We start from the raw sequence: 24,576 nt of genomic DNA, 5'->3' as shown, positions 1-24,576 counted from the left end.
TCAAAATTAGGCCCACGTTACCCCTCACGGAGCCCCATTTGTCATGCCAAAAAGTTTGACGAAAAAGAGGGGGAGATTGATTTCGTCAATATTTTCCATCAAAATCCTAATACTTTTTACACCAGCAATTTCTTATACCCACCTATTATACCGTGTATTACTTTTCTTTGCACACACTTTACTTTCCTTTGCATATGCCTTCACCCATATTCACGTCATTATTTATTTTGAAAGTGGCCATTGCATCTTGGATTCCTTGCATCTTTAAATAAAGGTCCATGAAAACCAAGGCCCAAAGAAAATTTCGTGTTCGCGCGCGCCCTTTCTCTATGAAATCTCAGGCCCAATGAAAATTTCGCGTTTACGCGCGCTCTGTTACGGTCCTCTTTCAAAACGCCTCGGCCAAAAAAAGAAAAAAAAGAAAAGAAAAATCACTTCCCAGTCCCCATTCCCAAACTCGCCGTCTCGCAGCCAATCGCTTCCAGGAGGCGGAGATGCCGGCGAAGTGCAAGCTCTTGCCGAAGCACTCGCCGTCGCCGTCGGCCGTTCCGGCCCCGCGCCCCAAATCGACAGCACCTCCCTTCCTCGGCGACTGTGACGACGACGACGACTTCGAACCTCCCCGCGCCCGCTCATTGAAGCCCTGCAATGCCGCCGCCGCGCGCCGCCCCCGTAAGAAGCTCAAGCCGTCCTCCTCCTCAGGAAAGGAGAACAGTTTCGTCGCCGGTGGCGCCGTTTCTGCGGTGACGGTCGCCGCGACGGCCCCGACGGGTGCTGGAACCCTAGCCGCCGGTTCGAGGGTTAGCGGCTGCGTTCCTGAGGCGAAGGAACACATGGCCGGAGAAAGTTGCGGCCTCTCGAGGTACGGATCTAATGTAGTCGAATTAGGCCGTAACAGGAAGGCAGGATTGGATACGCATGGATATTGCAAAGGGAATTCCAGGTCCTTGCCCAATTTAATGAAATCGAGGTTTTTGGATCTTGGTGCTGTCTGCGATTCGGGAGGTGGGCGTTGTGTGGAGGCGCAATTAGTTGACTCCAGTACCTCACTTCCTGTTCCTCAGGCGTGGCACTCCACGGACGAGGTGGTAGGCTCTGAATGTGGTCCTCCAGCAATGGAAAAGAAGCCGAGGAGCTCTGAAGCTATTGAGGGGTGTTACCACTCGAAGTTGATTGAACCGGAGATTCTTGAATCAGATGCAAACTGTGAATTTGTAACAGGGCTTGATTCAGGGATTCTTGGCCCAGTTACTGATGAACAGAATATGGAGGAAGAAACTGGGGTGGCATCTGAGTGTGGAGCTAGGCCTCATAAAGGGAACAACCGTTTGGATTCTCTTGAGTCAAAGCTTCCAGGATCGAATGCAAATCATGATTCTAGAAGTGGTGACTGCAGCAAAGCCCAAGAGCCTGGTTCACGAGCATGTAACTTGGATTCTCAAGAGAGGAAAGTAGCTGCAGGACATTGTGCAACCTCTGAAAATGAGACTATGGAGAATAAATCCTGTGGTCCTGAGGCATGTAAAGGGCATTGCTTCTCTAATTCATCTGAATCAAAGCTTCAAGAATCAAATATAACCCATGAATTTGAAGCTGATGATTATGATAATTTTGAGATTGGGACACAGCTCAATGAGCTAATTAACTTGTGCATGGAGGATTCCATAGAGGGCCAGTCAAATTGTGCAACGCCCATTGAACTGAACACATTCGATTCCAAGACATTCAAGTCCGATTTTCAGGTGAAATGCCCTCTATGTGAATTGGATATATCCGATTTGAGTGAGGAGCTTCGACAGCAGCATACTAACAATTGTCTTGATGAACCTGCTAAGGTTATGATGCATTCTCAAATTATATTTTCTTCTGTGCTAATGTGTCTTAAATATTCATGTTAAATTGTTGTTCACTTGTTCTTGCTAGAAAGCTCAAAGGGGATTCTGCTCTTGTTTTCATCCTTTGCTTGATAGTCTTATTAATGTTTCTTTGCTGAATTTGTAGATCCTTACCTGCTTATTTACAGAATAAATGAACATCTATAAAAATGTGTTCATTCTGTATTGCAGTTTGCAATGGTGGCATGGTGTGGTGGCTTTCCTATCATATTAGCCTGATAATAAATTATAAAAGAACCCAAGGGGAGCAATGAAATCTTTTCATTTGGACTAATCAACTGAATCTCATCAATGAAGACGTTAGTCTTATCATCAAATTACCTCTTGGCTTGTAGCTGAGTAACAAAACTCACCATGAAACTTGTGGAGTGTGGATACAAAGAACATGATATAGTTCATATGTCATCCTTAATTGTTCTTTCTCTGCAATACATAGGATCACATATTTTAAGGTATTTATATGCTTGAATATCTGATTTTCAGGAATCTAGTCCCAACTGTGAAAAAGAACCCTGTGCAGGAGGAAATCCTGAAAACAGACGTGTTATTCAATGGTTAAGAAACCTTGGATTATCCAAGTATGAGGAAATTTTTATCAGAGAAGAAGTTGACTGGGAAACCTTGCAATGGCTCACTGAAGAGGTACGTCTTGTTGTATTGTTTAGATGAAGATCACTGGTAAAATTTGAGTCCATTACTGCTTAAGTTATGTGACCCATCTCTTCTAAATCAGACTCATCAGAGGCTGTCTCTAATGCTGCAGTCACTTTCATGCTCTGCTGATTTGACCTTGTTGAAGCATGAGTAGATGGATCAACTCTCCACAAATATCTATGATTTTGAGAGAATTTGTTCATTGTTGGCATACTAGACTCAATGACACTTCTTGTTTTCAGTAAAAGGACTAACATTTGCTACTTATGGGCTGCAGGATCTTCTGGGTATGGGGATCACCGCTCTTGGACCAAGAAAGAAAATTACCCATGCTCTAGGAGAGTTACGGAAGAGACATGATGATGCCAATGATGTGGAAGCTGGCGTGTCAAGTTCAGAAAATACTAAGAAGACTACACTTCCAATGAACGGGAATAAATTAATTACGGAATACTTTCGATGTTCCTCTGATCAAAGACAAAGCAGGGCCTGCCAAGTCAACAAGCCATCTAATCTGAACGAGCAGAAAAAATCTAGTGCTAAAGTACCCACCAGAAGAAGTAATGCTGGTAAAGCAAAGGCTAAAGACACACCTCTTTGGTGTTGCATCCCAGGAACCCCTTTTCGAGTGGTATGCTTTTGCCTCCACAGGCCTACAAGAACATTTATCAAACATATCAATAACCATGTTCCATAACCAACTATCTTGCTGCAGGATGCATTTCGCTACTTGAGAGGAGACTGTTGCCACTGGTTTCTCACACACTTCCATGTTGATCGTAAGTAAATGTTCTATTGATTATTTCCTGAGTTTCTGTTGAATTATTAACTTTAACTTTTTGTACCAGCATATTAGCAAACATGGTTTGCACAAATATTCTTTCTCAGTGTTGCTGCTTGCTAGGCATGTCATGTTGACGTACATTGTCTAACAAGGTATTGTATGTCCTCAACAGATTACCAAGGCCTGACTAGAAGCTTTTGTCATGGGAAGATATACTGTTCCTCAATTACAGCAAGTCTTGTGCATCATAAGATTGGTATCCCATGGGATAAATTGTATGTATTGCCACTGAACAAAAAGATTACTATCGCTGGAGTTAATTTGACATGTTTTGATGCCAACCATTGCCCTGGATCAATCATTATTCTCTTTGAGCCTCCCAACGGTAAAGTAAGTGCTTTTCTGATTTTCTTTCTCATATATTTGGCATAATATTAGTTATATTCTTTACATTCTATTTTTAGGCTGTTTTGCACACTGGAGACTTCCGGTTTTCTTCTGAGATGGTCAACAATCGTGTTTTGCAATCTGCACACATCCACACACTAATACTTGACACAACCTATTGCAATCCGCGAGTATGTATTTTTAATTTTCTTTTATAACAAATCAAGTATTTGCAAAGTTAAGGAGTCAAATTTTGACATGGTTAATCTGCCCTGAATAAAATTGTTTTGCAGTATGACTTCCCAAGTCAAGAGATTGTGATACAATTTGTCATCGAGGCCATCCAAGCAGAAGCTTTCAATCCAAAAACATTGTTTTTGATTGGTAGCTACACAATTGGTAACTCCTGTTTTTTCTATTTTGGGAAATTTCAGTGTTTCTATAACATAGGGACCATGATCCATAAAAGTTCCTGTATGCAGGGAAAGAAAGACTGTTTATGGAGGTTGCTCGTTTGCTTCAGAAGAAAATATATGTTGGAGCTGCAAAACTACAAATATTGAAACACTTAGAGCTTCCTCAGGAAATTATGAATTGGTTTACAGCCAATGAAGCAGAAAGTCACATACATGTTGTCCCCATGTGGACTCTAGCGAGCTTCAAGCGGATGAGATATTTATCCAATCAATATGCTGTAAGGCCAAGTATTCTATCCTAAACTTCATAAGACTGATAGACTGGATGATCAACATCCCTAGGAATTAGTTAAAATTTGGACTAAACGTCTAAACCAGAAATCCCCTGATTCGGAGCATCACCACCAGCAAGAAAGTATGACTGACGAGTATTTGTTCATGGATGCTCATAGCTAGATGTTGCTAGGAATAATTCTACTTAGGAAAAAAAAAACTAAAGCTGAGCTTAACCATATATTGTGGGTCCTTATGATACAAATTTCTATGTTCTACTTAGACTTCCATTCAGGTGAACTGTCTAAAAATTGAAAGTTTGTTGTTCCAGACTCCAACCAGTAGCCATCGAGCAAGAAACCAGAATCTCACTGCATCCCCCCCCCCCCCCCCCCCCCTAAGCCTGTTTTTTTATAGCTAGTTTACTTTCAGGGCCGGTTTGACCTCATAGTGGCATTTTGCCCTACTGGTTGGGCATTTGGCAAAGGGAAGAAGAAGACACCAGGTAAAAGGTGGCAACAAGGATCAATCATCAGGTACCTTTCTGGATGTGTTCCTTTTCTTTTAATATTGTGAATCTACCCCTGGATGTGCTCTAAGAAATGATATTCTCTTCCCTTCAGGCAGCAAATTTGCTAAACAATTACAACCATTGATACCAGCGTGCACCTTAGACCTTCTAGTTATAACAGCAAACGTGGTGTCTAGCATTTAAGAATTCATGTTCGCCGCAAATTGTGTATCCCTTTATTTAGACAATATTTATCTAGACAACAGGTTACATAATTTCATCGGCCATTTCGTTGTCTCCACAGATATGAAGTGCCTTATAGTGAACACAGCAGCTTCACGGAACTGCAAGAATTTGTCAAGTTCATATCACCGGAGCACATAATCCCTAGCGTGAACAATGATGGCCCTGAGAGTGCAGATGCAATGCTTGCCCAGCTGTTAAACGAGTAGTGCAATTTGCTGCTCCAAAATATTTGGCGGAATACAAGTCGTTGTCTTGAGATCATAGCAAAGGTAAGTCAAATGTCCAACGATAGAGGGTTTCCCTTGCTGGTTCCTCGGATTTCTGATGTGGAAACTAGGAGGCACGGTGGACGGTGCCGGCCTGCAGGGACTTGGAAGCCCCATCAGGGACGGTGCAGTAAGCAGTAAGCAGTAAGCAGTAAGCTCCGCACAGTCGCTCAGCTTGTATTTGTAATGGTGAACGCGTCACATTGGCTCGAAGGCGGCAAATTGTCTCTCCATTTTTGTTCACAAACTATGTAGGTCCGGATTTTGAGTGATTGTAAATTTGGATTTTTGCAAAGATAAGGTGCTTACCAATTTGGATTTTGTGCTTGTTAACTGCCTGGATCCAGTCTGCTCCTCGTAGCATTGATCAAAGGTGTCCTGAATCTATATCTATACTATAAATCTATACTATAAAGAACTAAAAAAATTGAAAGTATTTTTCACCAAAATTAGATTTATTGTACCTCTCACATTGGACCTACTGCACAGGATTAAAAGGTGGGCCATGGGTTGAGGTGAGGCAGGGTTCAAAATTTCGGTGAAATTTGGGCGAAATTTCGGTATTTTTTTCGTTTTCGGTAGTTATCGGGAAGTGGAATTTCGGTAAATTTCGGTAAATTTCGTTTCAAAATTCAAAAATTCAAAAAAATTTGTAAAAAAATATGATAAAAAACTAGGTGTTTTTCTAAGCAAATAGGACTAGAACACACTCAAATCTAAGATCATTTGCTAGGCTAAAATTAACATTTGAAACCGTAATTTGAATGACTCGTCATTTCATGTGCAAAAATTTGTTTTCTCCCCTCGACTTCAACTAGACTTTGGTTTATCATGATATTGGTGAGGTACCTATTCAATTTCATATGCATACCTACAACTAGGATGATGATCCATCGGCCGGCCCGGGTGGACTATACTCTCATCAGTAGACTAGTAGATCTGGTTTCCTCGTGCTGTCCAATTAGGCTCGTCGTCAATCTTGCTTCGCTTTTGCCTTTTGCATCTGCTTTTATATTATCATCTAGCAGCTCTTTTCTTTTGTATGTAGCGGTGAGATCGAATGAGATGGCAGCTAAAGCCCTCTGTCTGCTGTAGTCTATTATTCTTAACCAGGCCCTCGATCTGGCTCTTCTTCTAGCTTTGTAGCCGGTAACTGTGGAGACTTGGGAGTTTTTTTTTTGAAGTTGTGGTCATTGCTGATACGTGTTAAATTCCATTGGCAATTCTTCTCCATTGGCAACTGCAGATTAAGTCAGTTGTGGCCTTTGATCTGCCCCCACTTCGTGGAAGAAAGCTTTGCATTGCAATAGTAGGTCGGTGACTGTAACCTTATTCCAGTGAATTTCCTCCGACGCCATTCCAGTCCCGAGGATAAGAAGAGAAGGTCAAATTCTTGCATCCACAGCATGCATGTGACCAAAATCTTAGGCCACAAGAGAATTGTCACCATCTATAGAGCAGGGAAAAACTTTCCGTTGGAAAACTGCCGAAAAACACACCTTTCAGAATGCTTTAACAATTCTCTATACAAATTGAATCAAACAAAAAATTCAAACACTGTCACATGAATTGATAACCAATTCAAATCATGTTTGTCCTGGATTTAAAACAACTTTCAATTGGATCAACTAATGTCCCTAAAAATTTATAGGAATATCCGCCATAACAAGAATAATAAAAGTCCAGTTGAGGCGTAAGAGAGAAAATGAAAGTTGTCACATGAAATGACAAGACTTTTAATTGGTAGTTTTTGAAATAATTAAATAACTTTCAAACCATTGCTCAAATGAAAAAGTTCCTGAAACAAAAGTTGTAGATCTCGAAAAACTGAACAAAGTTGGTATTCAAAAGTTTTTCATTTGACCTCGGGAACAGTACGAAAATCACAACGGACATCATTTTCCGGTCGAAATCACCGAAATTTCGGTCGAAATCACCGAAATTTCGGTCGGAATTCACCGAAATTTCGTTTTTTGAATTTGAATTCTCTTTCCGTTCGGAATTAGTGAAATTCGGCGAAATTTCGGCCGAAATTTCGTTTCCGGCAAACGGCGGGATTCGGAAAAAAACGAAAAGGTAAACCTGGTGAGGTCGTGAGGACGACGGACCGAAAAAATTGATCGAAGCAAAATGTTTCCGCCGATCCATGGCGTTTTTTCTCACCAAACGCTTACCTAGCCCCGCGCTGTACCCGCCTAGCAGCTTCCCCTCCTCGCGGCAATCACGCTCATCTTCCATTCCCGCCGGAGATCACGCACGCCGCCCGCCCATGAGCGTGAACCCGTCCCCTCCGCCCTCTCCGATCCAATCCACAATTTTAAACCACACCCCCTTCTTCTTACCTTTCCGGCGGGCTGCGGCGCACTCGCCTCCTCCCCTCCCCCCTCGACACCTCGAGAACCCCTTCCCTAGCGGCGGCGCACCGGCAGCGCCCTCTCCTTCACCCGGCGCCACCTTCTCTGCTTCTCTCCCTCCGCACGGCTTGGAGCCAACATGGGACCGGAGCGGCTCGCGCACGTGCGCGGGCGGAGGCCGAGGCGCGGCGTGGGGAGGAGGAGCGGGCGGGCCGTCGACGCGGATCTGGCGGCGGGCGGGCCTTCCGTGGCGGCGTACGGGAGGGCAAGTCGCGTGCGCGCACCCGGCGACGCGTGCGGCCACGTACGGGGGTCGGTGCGCGGGACCCGCGGCAAGCGAGGCTGCGCGCACGGGGCGCGTGGCAGCAGGACGCGGGAGGAGGTGCAGACCTGCTCGCGGGCGTGCAGGCGCGGGAGCTGCTGCGAGCTGCAGGAGCCAAGCAGTAGGACTGCTGCGGCGGAGCAGAGGCGACTCGCGTCCGTGCAGGCGGGGCACGCACGCAGGAAGCAGGCGTGCAGCAGTAGCTACGCGTTGGAGCTCGCTAGCGCAGGGGCCCGACGAGGACCAGCCTCCGCCGGTCACGCGCATGGAGGCGCCGCCGTGTTCATCTTCTTGTGAGTAATTCGCATTCAACATGTTAAAAAATCAGATGCAAACAGGTGCAGATCCACTCTTCCGTGTAGCCTCGATGCCCGTTGCCCAAGCGGGGTGCGCTGGCGGCGCGACCCACAGCACGACGCACGAGGGGATGCGCTTCGGCGAGGAGCGGCTGTGGCGGCAGCATTCGTGCTGCCGGAGGCGCTACTCGGCAATTCCGACCCCTGACGGCCCGTAGTGCTGGGGCAACACCACTGGAATCCTCACCTCACCGGCCTAACCCAGTGTTTGCATTGAAGCGTTGATGCCGACATGCCGTGGTACTTTTGTATTAAAAATGAGATTGGAGTTGTGGACAGACCTGCGGGCTATATCAGTGTTTGAGCTGATGCAAAATGAAATGGATGCAAGTGTTGTGGACGTAGCTATTGGCTACCGTGGATAGAATCTGCAGGCTGCCATGACTACTGAACCGCTTTTCATGTGTAAATTTAAAGTTTATTACTTGTTTAGCAACATTTCTTAATCTTCATTGTTTAAATAATGCCATACATATTCCTAACTACTGCTCTGGACATATGTTCTGTTCTGCCATTTTTGTTTGGGGAATTACATGTCAATGTTGTTTGATCTGTTTTTTAGCCATATATGTCACACAGAATACCAAGACGACGACGACAACAACAACATAGGCTTTTTTCCCAAGCAAGTTGGGGTAGGCTAGAGATGAAACCCGAAAGAAATAAGTTCAAGGTTCAGGCACATTGATAGCTAGTCTCCAAGCGCTCCTATCCAAAGCTATCTCTTTAGAGATATTCCAATCCTTAAGGTCTCTCTTAACCAACTCATCCCACGTCAGTTTAGGTCTACTTCTACCCCTCTTTACATTATCGACCCGCTCAAGAACCCCATTACGCACCGGCGCCTCAGGAGGCCTTCGTTGGACATGTCCAAACCATCTCAGCCGATGCTGAGTAAGTTTCTCCTCAATTGGTGCCACCCCGACCCTATCCCGAATAACTTCGTTCCGGACTCTATCTCTCCTTGTGTGCCCGCAAAACCACCGCAACATCCGCATCTCTGCTACACTCAGTTGCTGCACATGTCGCCTTTTTTAGGCCAACATTCAGCACCGTATAACATCGCCGGACGAATTGCTGTCCTATAGAATTTGCCTTTTAGCTTTTGTGGCACCCTCTTGTCACAAAGGATGCTAGAAGCTTGCCGCCATTTCAACCAGCCAACTGAAATTCTATGCCTAACATCTTCATCAATGTCGCCATCCTTTTGTAGCACCGATCCTAAATACCGAAAAGTATCTTTCTGGGCCACCACTTGCCCATCTAGACTAACGTCTCCCCCCTCATACCTAGTCGCGCTGAAATCGCACATCATGTACTCGGTCTTGGTCCTACTAAGTCTGAACCCTTTCGACTCTAACGTGCGTCTCCACAGCTCTAACTTCCTATTAACCCCTGCCCTACTCTCGTCAACTAGCACCACATCATCAGCAAAGAGCATACACCAAGGGATCTCACCTTGTATATCCCTTGTGACCTCATCCATCACTAAAGCAAATAAATAAGGGCTCAATGCTGACCCTTGGTGTAGGCCTATGTTAATAGGAAAGTCAGTGGTGTTGCCATCACATGTCCGGACAAATGTCGTCGCATCCTTGTACATATCCTTAATGAGGGTAATGTACTTAGTTGGGACTTTGTGCTTCTCCAAAGCCCACCACATGACATTTCTCGGTACTTTGTCATATGCCTTCTCAAGGTCAATGAAGACCATGTGCAAGTCCTTCTTCTGCTCCCTATATCTCTTCATCAATTGTCGTATTAAGAAAATCGCCTCCATGGTTGACCTTCCAGGCATGAACCCAAATTGGTTTTGGGTCACACTTGTCACTCTTCTTAGGCGATGCTCGATAACCCTCTCCCAAAGCTTCATCGTATGGCTCATCAGCTTAATCCCACGATAGTTAGTACAACTTTGAACATCTCCCTTGTTTTTGAAGATAGGTACTAATATACTTCTCCTCCATTCTTCCGGCATCTTGTTTGACCGAAAAATGAGATTAAAAAGCTTAGTTAACCATACTATTGCTCTATCTCCTAGGCATCTCCACACCTCAATGGGAATACCATCAGGGCCCATCGCTTTACCTCTCTTCATTCTCTTCAAAGCCTCCCCGATCTCTACCTCCTGAATTCTCCTCACAAAACGTCTGTTTGTATCGTCAAAAGAGTCATCTAAGTCAAGGGTAGAGCTCTCACTCTCCCCATTAAACAACTTGTCAAAATACTCTCTCCATCTATCCATGATCTCCTCGTCCTTCACTAGCAGTCGATCTGTCCCATCCTTAATGCATTTGATTTGGTTGATGTCCCTTGTATTCCGCTCGCGGATCCTAGCCATCCTATAAAGAAATCTCCTTAATGACGATCATAGGCAGCACAACAAATACCCTACTGCGAGCGAATTAACATCACCAATCACCTCTGACCAGGTCCAACTTTAATTATTTCATGCATGGTGGGTGGTCCATGAGCCATTGATTGATATGATATTTCAGGCTTCAAGGGCCATTTGTCCATTCAGGGAATGATCTGATGCTTTATTGTACAGAGAATAGGGGGAGTTCATTATTGATATATTTGATCACCCTACAGCTCTGCCTTTGCACCATCTATGTGCACAAGCAAGACAGCTTTAGGAGCAGATCAAGGTGTGTTCCAGTTTTTCTTCTCTTGAGACAAAGGCCCCAATGGCTATTTGTATGTATCCTTCCACTTTTTTCCAGACCAAATCCTTGCACTGTTTTCCTTTCGTTGTTCATTTATATATTATGAATCTCATGATGTCACTGACTGTTGCTTCTCAAACAGAACAACTCGTGCAGTGTTACCTTACAGAGGTGACGTTTATATGTATTCCCCCATTAGTCGTCTTGGTTCATGATGGTTGGATTGGCTGCTTGTTCAGACAGAGGTGATGCTGATATTTCACACACAAATATATGGTGGCCTTGGCATGAGTTATTCTAATGATTAAGCTCATATTGCCTCAAGCATAGGAATTTGTTGGTTTAATTAAGTCTACCACTTGATACTCTTGACTACTTTTTGAATGGCAAAATTCAGCGCCTTCAGGTATTAATAAGTTTAGCATCTTTGAAATTTCTTGCTTTGTCAAATTTTGTAAATTGTTCATGACATTCCTTTGAGTTGCTAACTTTCTCATTCTTTCACATGAAACAAGATATGCCACAATGAGTATCTTATTGGGTGCTCGAGCTGGATTGTCCATTGTTCTCTCTTATTGGTTAAGCCAACCACGTACAAATTCATCTCACAGTGAAAGCAATGTTTCCCAAGCCGAGTTGTGAAAGTGCTTACTCTCTAATAGCGCTTCTTGGTGCAAACATAATGACACACTACTTTACATTCATTCATCAGTTGTGCAGGTAAGTTTTTATTAATGCATTTGGACTTATACTGTAGTGGATAAGGGCATGCCAGAATTAGCTGAAACTACATGGTGATATTTATTGATTTTGTGTTGTTTATAATAATTTCGAAGCACCTAGGTGTCGGGCTGCTATCAAGGAGCCATGTTTAAAATTATTAGATACAACTCGTAAACTATATTTGTCTACTTTTACCAATTTTGATGAGTTGTGGGTAAACCACATCCAAATAAAACTATATGTGAAAAAATCATGTTTCAATTGTGCAATACTGCTGTTTGGTGTGATTAAGCTCCAGACGTGTACAAACTATAATTTATATTTCTATTTAAGAAAAGTATATGTTTTTATTATGACATGATATAATATTTCATATGATATGTTTCTTGATGCAGCAGAGATCAGAGGCTGAATGGCAAGTTCAATCAATTAGCAGCAAATGGAGACATGTGCACATCAAGACCCGATGATCCACAGCAACAGATCGGCAGTGCGCATGCAAAACGGGCTCGCACGGCGATCAAATGAACCCTTCCTTCATGGTAGCAGGGCGTGCGTCATCCCTGCAACAACAGGTCGGCGACCGTCATCCCTGGAAATGGATCAGTGACGCGGCTATCCATCCCATGCAACAAAAGATAGAACTGCAGCAGCCTCCATAATAGCTGATATCAAATCATTGGCATGCAATTTTTCTTCTGTCTTTCATTCATGTCACTCGTAGTGCTAATGAGGTGGCTCATGTGCCGGCTTGATCGGGCGAGCAATCGGCTGATTTGGTCTTCCGGCGATGTATCCCTGGTTGCATCAAGGAAATTGGATACTCTGATTTTTGAGTGAATGAATAGAGCGTTCACATGCCTAGGATAAAATGGAAGTCGACCTAAGTGATTCATAAGTGAAACCAAAGTTCCGCTAGGCGACGCCTTAGGCGCGCCTAGGCGCGACTAGGCGCTAGTCGATTGCCTGTCCGCCTGGCTTAGGGCGAAGGCGGAGGTCTAGGCGAGCGCGGCGCCTAGGCGACTCCAGGTGGTGCGGAGGCGGCGATTCGGCGCGCGGAGGCGCCCTAGGCGAGCGCGGAGGCGGTCGTCGCGGCTGGTCGTGCGAAAGTTTTCGCTCCCGCGGTGGGCGCGCGCGCAGACGCCTTTGAGCGCGGGAAAAGAAGCCCCGCGCGGGAAGAATAAGACGGGGAGGAGGCTGCGCGTGCGCGGAAAGGAAGCCGCGGGCTCGGACGGCTGCTCACCTGCCTGCGACCCTGCCTCGAAGCTCGAAGGTCGTCGTCACCATCGGTCGAGCTCGTCCACGCCTTCCTCATCCTCCGCCAGGAGCTCCTCACCGCCGGTGCATCCCTCCCGCCGCCGCCTGGAGCTCCTCCACGCCTCCCGCACCCCTCCCCGACGGCTGCTCCTGCTCCCCTCCCTCCTCCCCCAGTGGTAGCCCCAAGTGGCAAGGTGAGTCCCCTCCCCCATGGGTTGATCTGCTCCCCTCCCCTATTGCTGTGCTCCCCTCCTCTGCTTCTGTATATTGATGACTGTGACTGAATCTGAATGACTGTGTGATTGAATCTGAATGGTATTACTGTGTGTGTGATTTAAGTTGAAATTGCAGTTCAACTGATTTAGTTGAGGCATGTAGCATGCTGATTTACTGGAAGTCATGATGATTCATGAGTTCAGGCATGCTGATTTAGTTCAACTTGTACAGAACTGATTCTTTTTGTTTTTTGTATCACAGTGCACTGTCAAGTTTGACCATTAGATCAGATTATTCCCTAAATCATCTTGCTTTGCTGTTCTAGGAGTTTGTAAATGTAATTCTAAATGTGATTGCAATGTCAGCTTGATTTAGGATGTCGACAACAGAAAGTGATGCAGCAGCTGGTGCACATGCACCTGCAACTGAGACTGAAGGAGCTCATCTCCTGAAAAGGAATTCAGATGATGTGGGATGGCAATATGGGATTCTTGTTGATCCTAACAAGGACAAGGTGAAGTGCAAGTTCTGTAACAAGGTGATGCAAGGAGGGATATATCGCTTGAAGAAGCATGTTGCCCATGATGGGAAGAATGCAACAAAATGCCCAAAGAGCACAGATGAAGCTAAAGAGAAGTGCCAGAAATCACTAGATGGTGCAAAAAGGAAGAGGGCAGACAAGGTGGTTCGTGAGCTTGAACTTAGAGAGGAAGTGAATGTATCTCAGGTTGGAGAAGAGTCAGAGGAAGTCACCTGTGTTGGTAGTTCAGAGCCTCACAAATTAGGGCCTATGGACAAATGGACAAAGGCTATAGATCCTAAAGCAAGCAGAAGTGAATCTTTGCAGCAACAGAGGCTTAACAAGGAATTGTGGAAAGAAAGAACACATGAGGTGCACAAATATATTGCAAGATGGGTCTATACTCATGGTAATTCACTATTCCGTTATTCTGTACTGTAATATTATGTACTGTTCTGTCATTTCAGAATGTGTGAAACATTTCAGAACACTAATTATTCTGTATTTTGGCAGCAATTTCATTCAATGCATGTGACAATGATGAATTCAAGCAGATGTGTGAAGCAATTGGCCAGTTTGGACCTAGACTTGAACCACCTACTCAGGATTCTCTAAGAGAGAAATTGCTGGAAGAAGAATATGCAAGAACCAAGAGCTTGCTGCAAGAATGTGATGCCGAGAAGATGAAGAATGGGTGCTCTATTATGACTGATGCTTGGACATATAGGAAGCGGAGAAGCATAATGAACTTGTGCACCAATTGTGCTGATGGAACAAGCTTTATTAGCTCCAAAGAGATGTCAGATGTGTCACACACAAGTGAGGTCATCTTTGAACTAGTGGACAAAGAAATTGAAGACTTTGGTCCAGAAAATGTTGTGCAAGTAGTGACAGATAATGCCTCTAACAACATGGGAGCAAAGAAGCCACAGCAATTATATTGAATCCAACCTTCTGGAAGGATGTGAAGCTAACAGTGAGTGTTTTTGAGCCATTGTTCAAGGTTCTCCGCTTGGTTGATGGTGATGTCAAGCCATCCATGGGTTTCGTTTATGGAGAACTACTAAAGGCAAAGAGAGAGATCAAGGAGGCCTTGGGCAATAATGAGTCTCGGTACAAGGAGGTCATTGCTGTTATTGACAAGAAGATGAAGGGAAGATTTGATTCTCCATTGCATTTGACAGCTTATTTGCTGAATCCACACTACAGTTATGCTAATCCAGCAATCTTTGATGAGCCCTCAATAACAGAAGGATTTATTAGTTGTGTGGAGACCTATTATTATCATGATGAGGATAAGCAAGATCAGGCTGCTCATGTTGATCTGATAAAGTTTCAGAACAGGGAAGGACCATTTAGCAAGAACCTTGCAAGGACTTTCCAAAATTTTGATTACAACCCAGGTAGAGGTACTTGTTATTATTATCTGATTGTTTGTTGTTTGCAGCCCACAATATATTTGTTACAAATACTAACTAAAAGTGGATTTCATTCATTTTAGCATCATGGTGGCGGCTATATGGAACTGAAGTACCAGCCTTACAGAAGATGGCAACAAGGATCCTCTCTTTGACATCAAGTGCCTCTGGTTGTGAAAGAAATTGGAGCGGGTTTGAAGGGGTAAGTAGCTATCTGCTGTCAGCATTTCAGGAGATTTTCAATTAAATTGCAGACCTAAACATGTTCTTATTTTTATAGATACACACTAAGAAGAGAAATATGCTTACTACAACACGTCTTAACAAGTTAGTCTACATTCAATTCAACTCCAAGCTGCTTAATAAGAGAGAAAAAAATCAAGTCAAAGAAGATCAATGATGTCCTCTTGTCTAATGATACAACTGAAGTTTAAGGCTTTCTGCAAGAGAATGGAGATGAATGTGCTGTAGTTGTCTATAGAGATGAGGAGGAGGAAGAAGAGATGGAAGGTACTGGGATTCCTTGGTCTGTTCTTGGAGATGCAGTGGGAGCAGAAGAACAACTTCAGCTGCGTAGGAGTGCTAGAGTGAGAGAGATTTATGAAGGAGAAGAGTTTGAATCTGAGAAAGAAGAGTTTGATGAAGATGAGGATGACTATTTGGAACCTTATTGAAGAAGGAAGAATGAAAGATGAAATGGTGTGTCAGTATGTGTGTCTCTGTCTTGAACTTGTGAACTGCTGGTGTGTGTGACTGTTTTTTTTCCTTTTGTGAGAACTATGCGGTGTTTGAACAAGACCTTTATTTATGCATTGTGTTGTGCACTTGTAATGCTTTCCTGTCCACTTGTCTGTGATTCAAATTTGCAATTACTAGCTGCTGCTACTCTCCTTTGGTGTGTTCCTGGAATGGATGGGAGATGACTGGTATTCAGATAAGTATCAACTTCCTATTTAAGCCACCCAGGTATGTCTACTACTCTCTCTTCTATATACATTCAGCAGTATATGCTTCTATATAACTTATTTATTCAGCATTTTCTGTTGTATAATATATATATATATAATTTAATAAAATGGTAAAACGCATAGCAAAACGTCTAGAAACGTCTAGACTGGCCTAGGCTAGCCTAAGCGCTAGGCTAGGGGTCATCGCCTAGAGAGCGCCTAGCGCCTAGCTGAACTTTGAGTGAAACCTTTTGCTCTCTCGTTGGTAGCGATTGTAGCATTCCTGGCTGAGTTGGAAAGAAAGTTTTAATATAATTTGATGTTTAATGAATTTTGTGAGAATATGTAATTTGTTTTAAACATGTGCGGGCGCATGTGCTCTCTACTGGCTTATATGTACCATTTATCTTTTTTATAATTATACACTTTTTTATATTTTGTATTTTTGTCTATTTTCATCACAATTGAGATCTCATTGTTTGTTTTCATCATATATATTTTTTATAAAAATATTTGTTGCAATAAAAAATTAATGTCATTTTTTTTGCAACATTGTTCTTTAAACACGTGGTGACCTACTAGTAGAAAATAACGTTGGTCGAACTCGAACCGGCCAAATAATCAGCGCGAGGCCTACTTGTCAGCGTGGTGGTTCCTGATTGTCTGCTGAATCTCGGCGACCGCAGATCTTCTAGAACAATCCGGCGGCTTCCTGCCCCCTAAACGCAAGAGTCCAAGAGCTCCGCAGCACCCTACTACCACAGTGAGCCCTCGCAGCTGCAGATAACAGCGTCCCTCCTTATCCTAAGCCCAAAATCCCCGTCTCCGACTCTCCGTGCCTTCCCGACTCTCGCCCTCGAAGCAGCCAACAGCCATGGCGGCGGTGCACCTGACCGGGCCGCGGGTGGCGGTGGCCGCGAAGCCGGCCGCGCTGGGCGGGCTCCGCCTGCCGACGCCGTCGATTACCGTGCCGAGCGGGCGGAGGGCCCGGGGGCTCGTGGTGAGGGCCGCCACGGTCGTGTCACCCAAGGTAACAAACAACGCGCTAGGGTGCTATTGGCCTGTGTGCTGTGCTGCTGACCCCTCCTGTCCGTGTGCTATGCATTTCATGGGCTGTGTTTGGTTCTGTGGGGCTGGCTCGGCTCAGAAATCTCAAAATTTGATCGAAGGGTTGTTGTGCTAGAGTAAAGCCCACTGCCCACAATCGTGGTTTAGGAGATTACTAGGAAGATTGAACTTCCTTTTGGGGGGAGCAAGATTGTACTAGTTAGTTGTCGTTCACCAAGGCATGAGAACCTTCTGATTTAAAGCACAAAGCCACAACTACACTTGTCTTATAAGAGAAATCATAATAATCAAACGAGGAGCCATCCTCTGAGGAAAAAAGGAGGGACAATGTTTTCTCTCTAATTGTCAAGAAAGTGGAGCCTGCTGTATGGAGAAAATTGATGTCATTCGGACCTCCATCTTCGCAACCTCAGTGTGAGGTTTGATCTTATTACAGTTCATGGTATGGAGAGTTTGACTGGTGTTTCAAGAGGACTGGTGCCTGATATCAGCCATTTCTGGTTAGGAGATTCAAATCAGATGTTCAATTGAAGTGAACCACAGTTCCCTGATTTCCCAAATACTCATGACAAACCTTCCCTGTAAACCTGGTGACTAGCTGGTCAAATTGCGGATGTAAATACTAGGCAGCTGCTCAAAAATACTGCTAACTATGATTCATGATACTTCAACCCTATTTAGGCATGGGTTATGAGATACTATGTCTGCTTTAGTGAGGGACACCTATGCTATCAAGTCCGTCAAATGTACTGCTCTTGGTGCCCGCATGATTGCAGTTTCCATGGCATCAAACCTCTGTCGCTCAGTAGCAATGTTTTCTTACTTCAATCCTCAATCCACACACAACTCAATTTGTGACAGATTTAAGTTTTTAGTATATATTGTGCACCTCTTGTCTTCTTATGTACACAGTTGTGTTCATATACATGCATGCAATTTGCAGTATACTTCCATTAAACCATTAGGAGACAGAGTACTTGTGAAGGTCAAGACCTCCGAGGCTAAAAGTGAGGGAGGGATTTTACTTCCAGTATCAGTTCAGACAAGACCACAAGGAGGGGAAGTTGTTGCTGTTGGAGAGGGAAGAAGTTTTGGGAGTAAAAGTATTGAGATCAGCGTTCCGGTATGTACATGTGCACAACTAACTTTACTTTGTGTAGGCAGACACGTCTGCAATTCTATACGTTTGTATTTGAATTTGAACATTTACAAATAGCAAAATCCAAAATGAAAGATAATGACCTAAAGTACTATTACTGCTGCACTGCCATCCATGCAAAAGGATAAGGAAGTAGCTGTATGTCTTGTATGCTGAGAGATTTTTTTTATGCATCCAATCTTCTTCAAGGATCGAACCTTTTGTTCTTGAAGACAATTTGCCTCTGTGGTCTCATCATCAGTAACATCTTTGATATACTGTCATGTGTTAATTAATTAAGTAACTTGACTGTGATAATTATAATGTGGTGCAGATTGGTGCGCAAGTTGTCTACTCAAAATACGCGGGCACAGAATTGGAATTCAATGATGCTGACCATCTTATTTTGAAAGAAGATGACATCATCGGTATTCTTGATGGTGATGATGTGAAAGATCTGAAGCCGCTGAATGACCGCATTCTGATAAAGGTATATTTGCCAAGAATATTAATATTGTTACACTTTCCAGGTTGATCGGCCACTGCCCACGCTTGTTGTATATGCCATACATGACAGACTACAATATTAAGGGCCTCTTTGGTTTCTTTCCATAACTCACCATGCCATGATTCTGGCTGTGCTGAACTTGCTACGGATGAAAAGAGCACCTGGCGTTTGGCAGGAAATGCAACTGCAAAGCAAGAGATGCTTAAGCAAGTGCAGCACGCCAAGCAAAAAATTGGCCTAAGCTAGTGCGGCTTGGCGAACTTGTGTGGCGAGTGGCAACCTCTTAACGCCAAAAGCTCTATTGTGTCTTTCGCAGATGCTCTGTTTATTCACGATATAACTCCATGTTCTCTGTCGTATAATAGAAGCGAAGCTTGATTTATAAACTCCATTTTGTGTCTTTCTTAACCTCCAGGAACCTTTGGCTTGACTCAGTTCACCACTCATCCTGAGCCAATGTTCTTGTCACTTAGTCTTACATTTTCAGTTCGGCACCATGTTGAGCACTCCAACCTAAGGTTATCCATCTCGGATGCATGCACCTCAGCAGTGGTTCTATGAAACTTTCTTGTTTTTTAGATAATTGGAATAATACTATACTGGTATCCTGGCCTCTGCAGTGACACTTTCTCCCTTAAAGATTCAACAATCCATATTGTGTTCTGTCGTGGTTTATTCTTCACATAATAGAATTGGACAATAACTCAGTACATTCCCTCTAGCCAAGAGGAAACCTGCATTTTTACTGCATGCTAAGAAGCAGGCATGCTCTGTTCTGTTTGAGTGTGAACTGTGACGTCCACATCTACAATACCGTTTTACTTACTGATTTTTTTAATGATTCTTTCATACCAGATTGCTGAAGCTGAAGAACAAACTGCTGGTGGTTTGCTACTGACGCAGGCAACTAAAGATAAACCTTCTGTTGGAACAGTGAGTATTTTAATTTAGCATATACTATGCAGCATTTACAATAATTTATCCAATATTCTGCTGATTATGCATGGCTATATATCCAAGATATGAACATATTAGCGAATAGCTGTACAACAGACTTATGATTTCAAAGAATTCTTTTGTTCTGGGCCTTCTTTGAATTTTGGTGGCGAGCATAACTAGTGTAGTAACTATCAACAGTGAAGTTTCCTTGATTTTAAGTTTCAACAATTTAATCATTCTTACAAGCTTTAAGGGAAGGGGAAGAGACAGAATTGTGTTGAAGAAATGGTGCAATATTTGGCCAGTATATTAATATTCTTTAGTTTATGACTAAATAGTAAACACCACGGCAGCCAGCTTTTAGGATGCAATTTTTGGCCAGTAATTAGCACTCTTTAGTTTATGTTCTTATTTTGTGATTTGCCACAAAAGGTTTCAAGATGGTAACTATTAAAGTAAGTAAAGAACTTAATCATAAAAACCGTCAGAGTCAGCTTTTAGGAGAAAAACAAAACATCAAAAGTTCAACATGCAGCCTTCATTGTGGACGATACAGCTGTCTAAGAGCAACCAAAGATTGACGTGGTCACAAAATTATATTACATGGTTTCTGCATTCCTCACACGCTACGTATACATCTTCCATCTGATTGGTTTATTGGTCCTGTCTGTCATTCTTATAACATCCAGCCCAATCCCCACGTCTCTAATTTGCCGTGAACACACAGGTGGTAGCCGTTGGCCCCGGGCCATTGGGCGAGGACGGCAGCAGGACGCCGCTGTCCATCACTCCTGGAAGCAACGTGATGTACACCAAGTATGCGGGGAGCGAGTTCAAGGGCCAGGAGGGCGAGTACATCGTGCTCAGGGCATCCGACGTGATGGCTGTTCTTTCCTAAAGGCTAACGCCTGTGCAAAAATAGGAATCTTGATGGTTTAGGCCGGACCTTGTCGTTCATTTGTGCTTGTTTGGAATTGTTCCCTTGCTTTTAGCTTGGTGGAAGCTTTTGAACTGTTGTAGTTTGGTGCAAACGCTACGGAGAAATAAGAGGAGTTGCTTAGACTTTGAGATAGGACTCTGCTGTTCTGCTTGGCTGGAGCAGTTGAGCTGACCCAGTTGCCACTTGGTGGTAGGGTTTGGTTCTGCTGATTGGGTAGCTGCTTGTCGTCGTAGTCAGCGTTTTCCACCAAGATTGGCCAACGACAACATGAACACTTAATTTTTACAAGGACGCATGGGAGTTTGTAGTCAACAGGCGCGCACGCGAGCATTGTTTTTTTTTTTCGAAAGACGAACGCGAGCATTGGTTGGGTTGGTGAAGGCTGAAGGCAGTGGATAATGATAGGAGAGTTGGCGAAGAGGCTCTCGTGGCAAGATAGATGGTCGTATGGAATGTCATTCGTGCGGTCATGCCTCTTCTCTTAGGCCAGCGGGAAAGAATATTTTTCCAGTGGAATATAATCCTTGTTGCGATGGCTGCAACTGTAAGACGAAGTCCAGCAGAGATGAGGCGGGCGTTCTAGACTCGTAGCACTTACCGAACCTGAGTCAATTTTCGTGAGTCAATTCTGACGACCCATCTTTTTCTAAGTACGAGTCTCAAAGCAATGTGCATCCTGCATGACCGTTTCTCATGTTCTCTGCGTACTCTAGAAGCACTGTGATTCAGTGCTCAAGTCATGGTCGTCCACGACGGTATGATGCTGTCCGATGAGCGCGTGTTTGCCAGTAAGCTCAAGAACAAGATCACACACTTTTATTTTAACAGGTCCGACGATGAAAAAACCCAACAGCAGTCGGTGATAGCCTGATAGGCTCTTGATCAGCATAACTTGTGTGACCACGCCTGTGATTTTCTGGAGATGCCGGAAATTGGCCTGGTCGACGCTGCCCCGGCACGTCCGCCGCCGCCGCCGTCGCAATCAGTCGTGAAGAAGAAGAAGCCTCCGCGCTTCACCTGGTCAAGCCACCAGCCTACTCCCGCTGCATCCCCATCAGCCGCGACCGCGACCAAATCAAAACGGCCCGACCTGAGCCCGCGTGCCGCGCGGCAAGCGTGGAGTAATTGAGCCCGCCCCCGCGCGACCGCTCGCTGCCCCCGACACGGTCACGCCCCGACGGCGCCGAATTGATCGCGCGCGGCACGTATATATAGCGGCCTCGGCGGTCGCCGCGGCAGCTAGCCGGTTGCTGGAAGGCACACGGGTCGGGGAGTAACCTTTCGCGCCGCACCCCCACCGCGGGAGGGAGGATGATGGCGAGCCGCCGCCACCACGACGCGCTGTGGGCGAAGCTGCACGAGCTGGAGGTGCAGCTCGCGGCGTACAAGCTCCTGCGCGCCGCGCGCGGCGGGGAGGACGCCGCCGCGCCCGGTTGCGGCGGGGACGGGGCCGCCGCCGGGACGACGACGCCGCGGGGCGGCGCCTGCCGCGGCAGGCAGTACGACGCCTACATGCGCCGCCGCGACGCCAGGCGCGTGGCCGCCGCGTCGGCGGAGCAGCAGCAGCAGCAGGCGGCGAAGGCTCGGGCCACGCGCGCGGTCCGGTGCGCGGCGCGGGACGCGCAGGAGGCGGCCGCCGCCACGCCGCGGCTCGCCGCCGCTCAGGCGAGGAGGACGCCGCCGCCGGCGCTGTCCATCCCCAGCACCCCGAGGAGGGACGCCGCGGCGCTGCCGAGGAGCAGGACCGTGACCGGCGGCGGCGGCGGCGCGGCGGGCAGCCCGGCGAGGCCGTCGCCGCACCACCAGAGGCGGAACAGCCTGGGCGCGCTGGCCGAGTTCGGCGAGTACGCCACGCCGAGGCCGTTCCTGAAGCGCGGCACGGGCACGGGCGGCGCGGCGGCGCCCGCGAGGCTGCGGACGCCGCGTGTGCACGACCTCCCGGCGATCGACGTCGGCAACAGCACGCCGCGGCCGCTGCAGGAGCCCGCGCACGCCCACGCGCCGCGCCACGCCCGGTCCGTGTCCGAGCTGCCGTTCGACGCGGCGGCGCTGGCCTCCCCGCAGGCGCGGGCGCGGAAGCGGTGGGGCAGCCCGGAGAGGCCGGCGGCGATGTTCTCGGCCGCCAGCGCCGGCGACTCGCACCGCGACCTGTCCAAGGGGCTCAGGAAGCTGCTGAGCTTCGTGCGGAAGGGCGGCGGCAGGAGCGCCGGCGAGCAGCAGCCTTTCCCGGCGCCCAGCCCGCGCGGGGGCGGGAAGCCCGTGAGCAAGGGGTGGGCGGGGTGCTGCCCCGTCGACGTCCCCTTGGCCGACCGCGCGAGCCTGGAGGGGCACCGGTTCCCCATGACGCGCGCGGTTGGCATCTCCGGGTGAGGAAGCCTTGATTGCTCTGCGCCCAGGTGGTGGTTCGAGCTAGCCAGGGTGGTGTCGTTGCTCACTGGCTGGCCTCCGTGCTTATTGGCACCGCGCATGGGAGCACGGAGGAACTACTAGCGATCAAGCCCGGCTCAGAATGCAAGAAAATTTGTCTTGTTCCTCCCTTTCTCACGTTGGAATCGAGCTATTTTTCCTTGTAGAATTCCTGGGTTTCGAGTAGCTAGGGCGTGGCGACGAGTAGCATCGTCGGGTGCTCGGATTTTTGTTGTCTGTGGTTAGTGATGGGAATTCGTGGCTTTTCATGGTACAACTACAAAGGTGGCTAAACACTTAAACGAACATGAGGCGTCCTGTGGATGAACAGCGAAGATCCGGCACCAAAAGGCACGAGAACGCACCGCTCCGTCCCATGGATTCACACCCCTTCCGCTCCCGGTCCCCCGGCCGTACGCGTAACGATCCCCGCCGCCGCTGGAGCATTTAAATTTCGCGGCGACCTCCTTCCGTGAATTCAGGGGCCGTTTAGTTCCTAAAAATTTTCGCCAAAAAATTTTCACCTCCCCTTTAAACACATGTATGAAGCACTAGATGTAACTAAATAACAAAACTAATTACACAGTTTGGATGTACACGACGAGACGAATCTTTTAAACTTAATTAGTGCATGATTAGCCATAAGTGCTACAGTAACCCACATTTGCTAATGATGCGGTCAAAGGCCTCAAAAGATTCGTCTCGCGGTTTTCAAGTGAGTTCTGAAATTAATTTTTTAATTAGTGTCCGAAAAACCCTCCCGACATCTAGTCAAGCTATTGACGTAACACTTGGACAAAAAAATTTCACCAACTAAACACCCCCCTCATCGGAGGCCTCACCTATCGCCGTATCGACGCGGGCCACCGGCACCGTGCGCAGGAACAGCGAGGCACGTACTCCGATCCGGTGGTAGAGAGCTCGCTCAGCTCGGAGGAGCTAGAGTAATCACGTTACACGGCCGATCCGAGCCAAGTAGCCAAGAGCCGTTCATGGAGGTGGAGGACGAGCAAGGGGAAGAGCTTGCTGATGTTAGATAATCCTTGTGCAATCTGGATAATAACTTCGATTCTGGCGGTACTGTGTTTTTTCTCAAATAAGGGGAAAAAAGAGAATGGCAGTATTAGGATTTTTCGCTTACATGTACATGTATGTACTACCACAAAAAAATAAAAAATAAAGTGCAGTTTGGCACTCATGGGATTTGTTTTGATGTGATGTGCGCGCGTATGCGCGATGAGACCGCCGATGGAACAAACTGATCAAAAAGAGTGCGATGACGATGGAAGATGGAAAATCTGCGTTTACCTCGCTCCTCAGTACTGGTGCGTGAGATCCTGCGGTTCTAGGTTTGGGCCCCATC

The 24,576-nt window shown here is 46.1% G+C and overlaps 5 protein-coding genes across 14 annotated transcripts; all 5 read left to right on the top strand.

Moving 5' to 3' along the window:
• The first annotated feature begins 423 nt into the window (after positions 1 to 423).
• Positions 424 to 5,765, top strand: LOC120679787. 2 transcript variants are annotated; one of them, XR_005677328.1, is made up of 11 exons: positions 424 to 1,835; positions 2,379 to 2,537; positions 2,827 to 3,180; positions 3,265 to 3,328; positions 3,506 to 3,723; positions 3,798 to 3,911; positions 4,014 to 4,119; positions 4,203 to 4,414; positions 4,842 to 4,945; positions 5,225 to 5,435; positions 5,533 to 5,765. XR_005677328.1 is itself a non-coding variant. In XM_039961446.1 (10 exons), exons 1-10 carry the CDS (start codon positions 495 to 497, stop codon positions 5,370 to 5,372), a joined length of 2,820 nt encoding a protein of 939 aa, XP_039817380.1. In that variant the 5' UTR covers positions 424 to 494; the 3' UTR covers positions 5,373 to 5,765. The 2 variants fall into 2 exon arrangements, 1 of the variants encoding a protein (XP_039817380.1); XM_039961446.1 differs by having other exon boundaries at positions 5,225 to 5,765.
• Positions 5,766 to 7,540: 1,775 nt separating this feature from the next.
• Positions 7,541 to 12,728, top strand: LOC120679752. 8 transcript variants are annotated; one of them, XR_005677314.1, is made up of 6 exons: positions 7,551 to 8,401; positions 8,471 to 8,869; positions 11,016 to 11,115; positions 11,276 to 11,539; positions 11,649 to 11,853; positions 12,252 to 12,728. XR_005677314.1 is itself a non-coding variant. In XM_039961419.1 (2 exons), exons 1-2 carry the CDS (start codon positions 7,926 to 7,928, stop codon positions 8,610 to 8,612), a joined length of 618 nt encoding a protein of 205 aa, XP_039817353.1. In that variant the 5' UTR covers positions 7,541 to 7,925; the 3' UTR covers positions 8,613 to 8,996. The 8 variants fall into 8 exon arrangements, 1 of the variants encoding a protein (XP_039817353.1); XR_005677311.1 differs by having other exon boundaries at positions 11,016 to 11,164; positions 12,255 to 12,728; XR_005677310.1 differs by having other exon boundaries at positions 11,016 to 11,164.
• Positions 12,729 to 12,887: 159 nt separating this feature from the next.
• LOC120679739 lies at positions 12,888 to 15,633 on the top strand. Of its 2 annotated transcripts, XM_039961399.1 has the most exons (5): positions 12,888 to 13,307; positions 13,695 to 14,258; positions 14,363 to 15,252; positions 15,351 to 15,469; positions 15,548 to 15,633. In XM_039961399.1, exons 2-3 carry the CDS (start codon positions 13,706 to 13,708, stop codon positions 14,791 to 14,793), a joined length of 984 nt encoding a protein of 327 aa, XP_039817333.1. In that variant the 5' UTR covers positions 12,888 to 13,307; positions 13,695 to 13,705; the 3' UTR covers positions 14,794 to 15,252; positions 15,351 to 15,469; positions 15,548 to 15,633. The 2 variants fall into 2 exon arrangements, with proteins under 2 accessions (XP_039817333.1, XP_039817330.1); XM_039961396.1 differs by lacking the exon at positions 12,888 to 13,307 and having other exon boundaries at positions 13,331 to 14,258.
• A 1,323-nt stretch (positions 15,634 to 16,956) lies between these two features.
• LOC120679780 (20 kDa chaperonin, chloroplastic-like) lies at positions 16,957 to 20,939 on the top strand. The gene is made up of 5 exons (XM_039961436.1): positions 16,957 to 17,244; positions 18,226 to 18,405; positions 18,755 to 18,910; positions 19,784 to 19,861; positions 20,595 to 20,939. Exons 1-5 carry the CDS (start codon positions 17,089 to 17,091, stop codon positions 20,763 to 20,765), a joined length of 741 nt encoding a protein of 246 aa, XP_039817370.1. The 5' UTR covers positions 16,957 to 17,088; the 3' UTR covers positions 20,766 to 20,939.
• A 915-nt stretch (positions 20,940 to 21,854) lies between these two features.
• On the top strand, positions 21,855 to 23,515 carry LOC120696071. Its single transcript, XM_039979230.1, has one exon. It carries the CDS (start codon positions 22,119 to 22,121, stop codon positions 23,175 to 23,177), a length of 1,059 nt encoding a protein of 352 aa, XP_039835164.1. The 5' UTR covers positions 21,855 to 22,118; the 3' UTR covers positions 23,178 to 23,515.
• Positions 23,516 to 24,576: the final 1,061 nt, after the last annotated feature.

The sequence above is a fragment of the Panicum virgatum genome, chromosome 2K (assembly GCF_016808335.1).
Source record: "Panicum virgatum strain AP13 chromosome 2K, P.virgatum_v5, whole genome shotgun sequence".
NCBI lineage: Eukaryota > Viridiplantae > Streptophyta > Magnoliopsida > Poales > Poaceae > Panicum > Panicum virgatum.
This window is presented reverse-complemented; position numbering and strand designations above follow the sequence as displayed.

Coding starts and splice junctions, on each gene's coding strand:
- LOC120679787 (XM_039961446.1), top strand. CDS start 495: ATGCCGGCGAAGTGCAAGCTCTTGCCGAAGCACTCGCCGTCGCCGTCG. Junction 3,724..3,797: donor TTGAGCCTCCCAACGGTAAA/GTAAGTGCTTTT, acceptor TTCTATTTTTAG/GCTGTTTTGCACACTGGAGA. Junction 3,912..4,013: donor CAACCTATTGCAATCCGCGA/GTATGTATTTTT, acceptor ATTGTTTTGCAG/TATGACTTCCCAAGTCAAGA.
- LOC120679752 (XM_039961419.1), top strand. CDS start 7,926: ATGGGACCGGAGCGGCTCGCGCACGTGCGCGGGCGGAGGCCGAGGCGC. Junction 8,402..8,470: donor GCCGCCGTGTTCATCTTCTT/GTGAGTAATTCG, acceptor TCTTCCGTGTAG/CCTCGATGCCCGTTGCCCAA.
- LOC120679739 (XM_039961399.1), top strand. CDS start 13,706: ATGTCGACAACAGAAAGTGATGCAGCAGCTGGTGCACATGCACCTGCA. Junction 14,259..14,362: donor AAGATGGGTCTATACTCATG/GTAATTCACTAT, acceptor GTATTTTGGCAG/CAATTTCATTCAATGCATGT.
- LOC120679780 (XM_039961436.1), top strand. CDS start 17,089: ATGGCGGCGGTGCACCTGACCGGGCCGCGGGTGGCGGTGGCCGCGAAG. Junction 17,245..18,225: donor CCACGGTCGTGTCACCCAAG/GTAACAAACAAC, acceptor TGCAATTTGCAG/TATACTTCCATTAAACCATT. Junction 18,406..18,754: donor GTATTGAGATCAGCGTTCCG/GTATGTACATGT, acceptor AATGTGGTGCAG/ATTGGTGCGCAAGTTGTCTA.
- LOC120696071 (XM_039979230.1), top strand. CDS start 22,119: ATGATGGCGAGCCGCCGCCACCACGACGCGCTGTGGGCGAAGCTGCAC.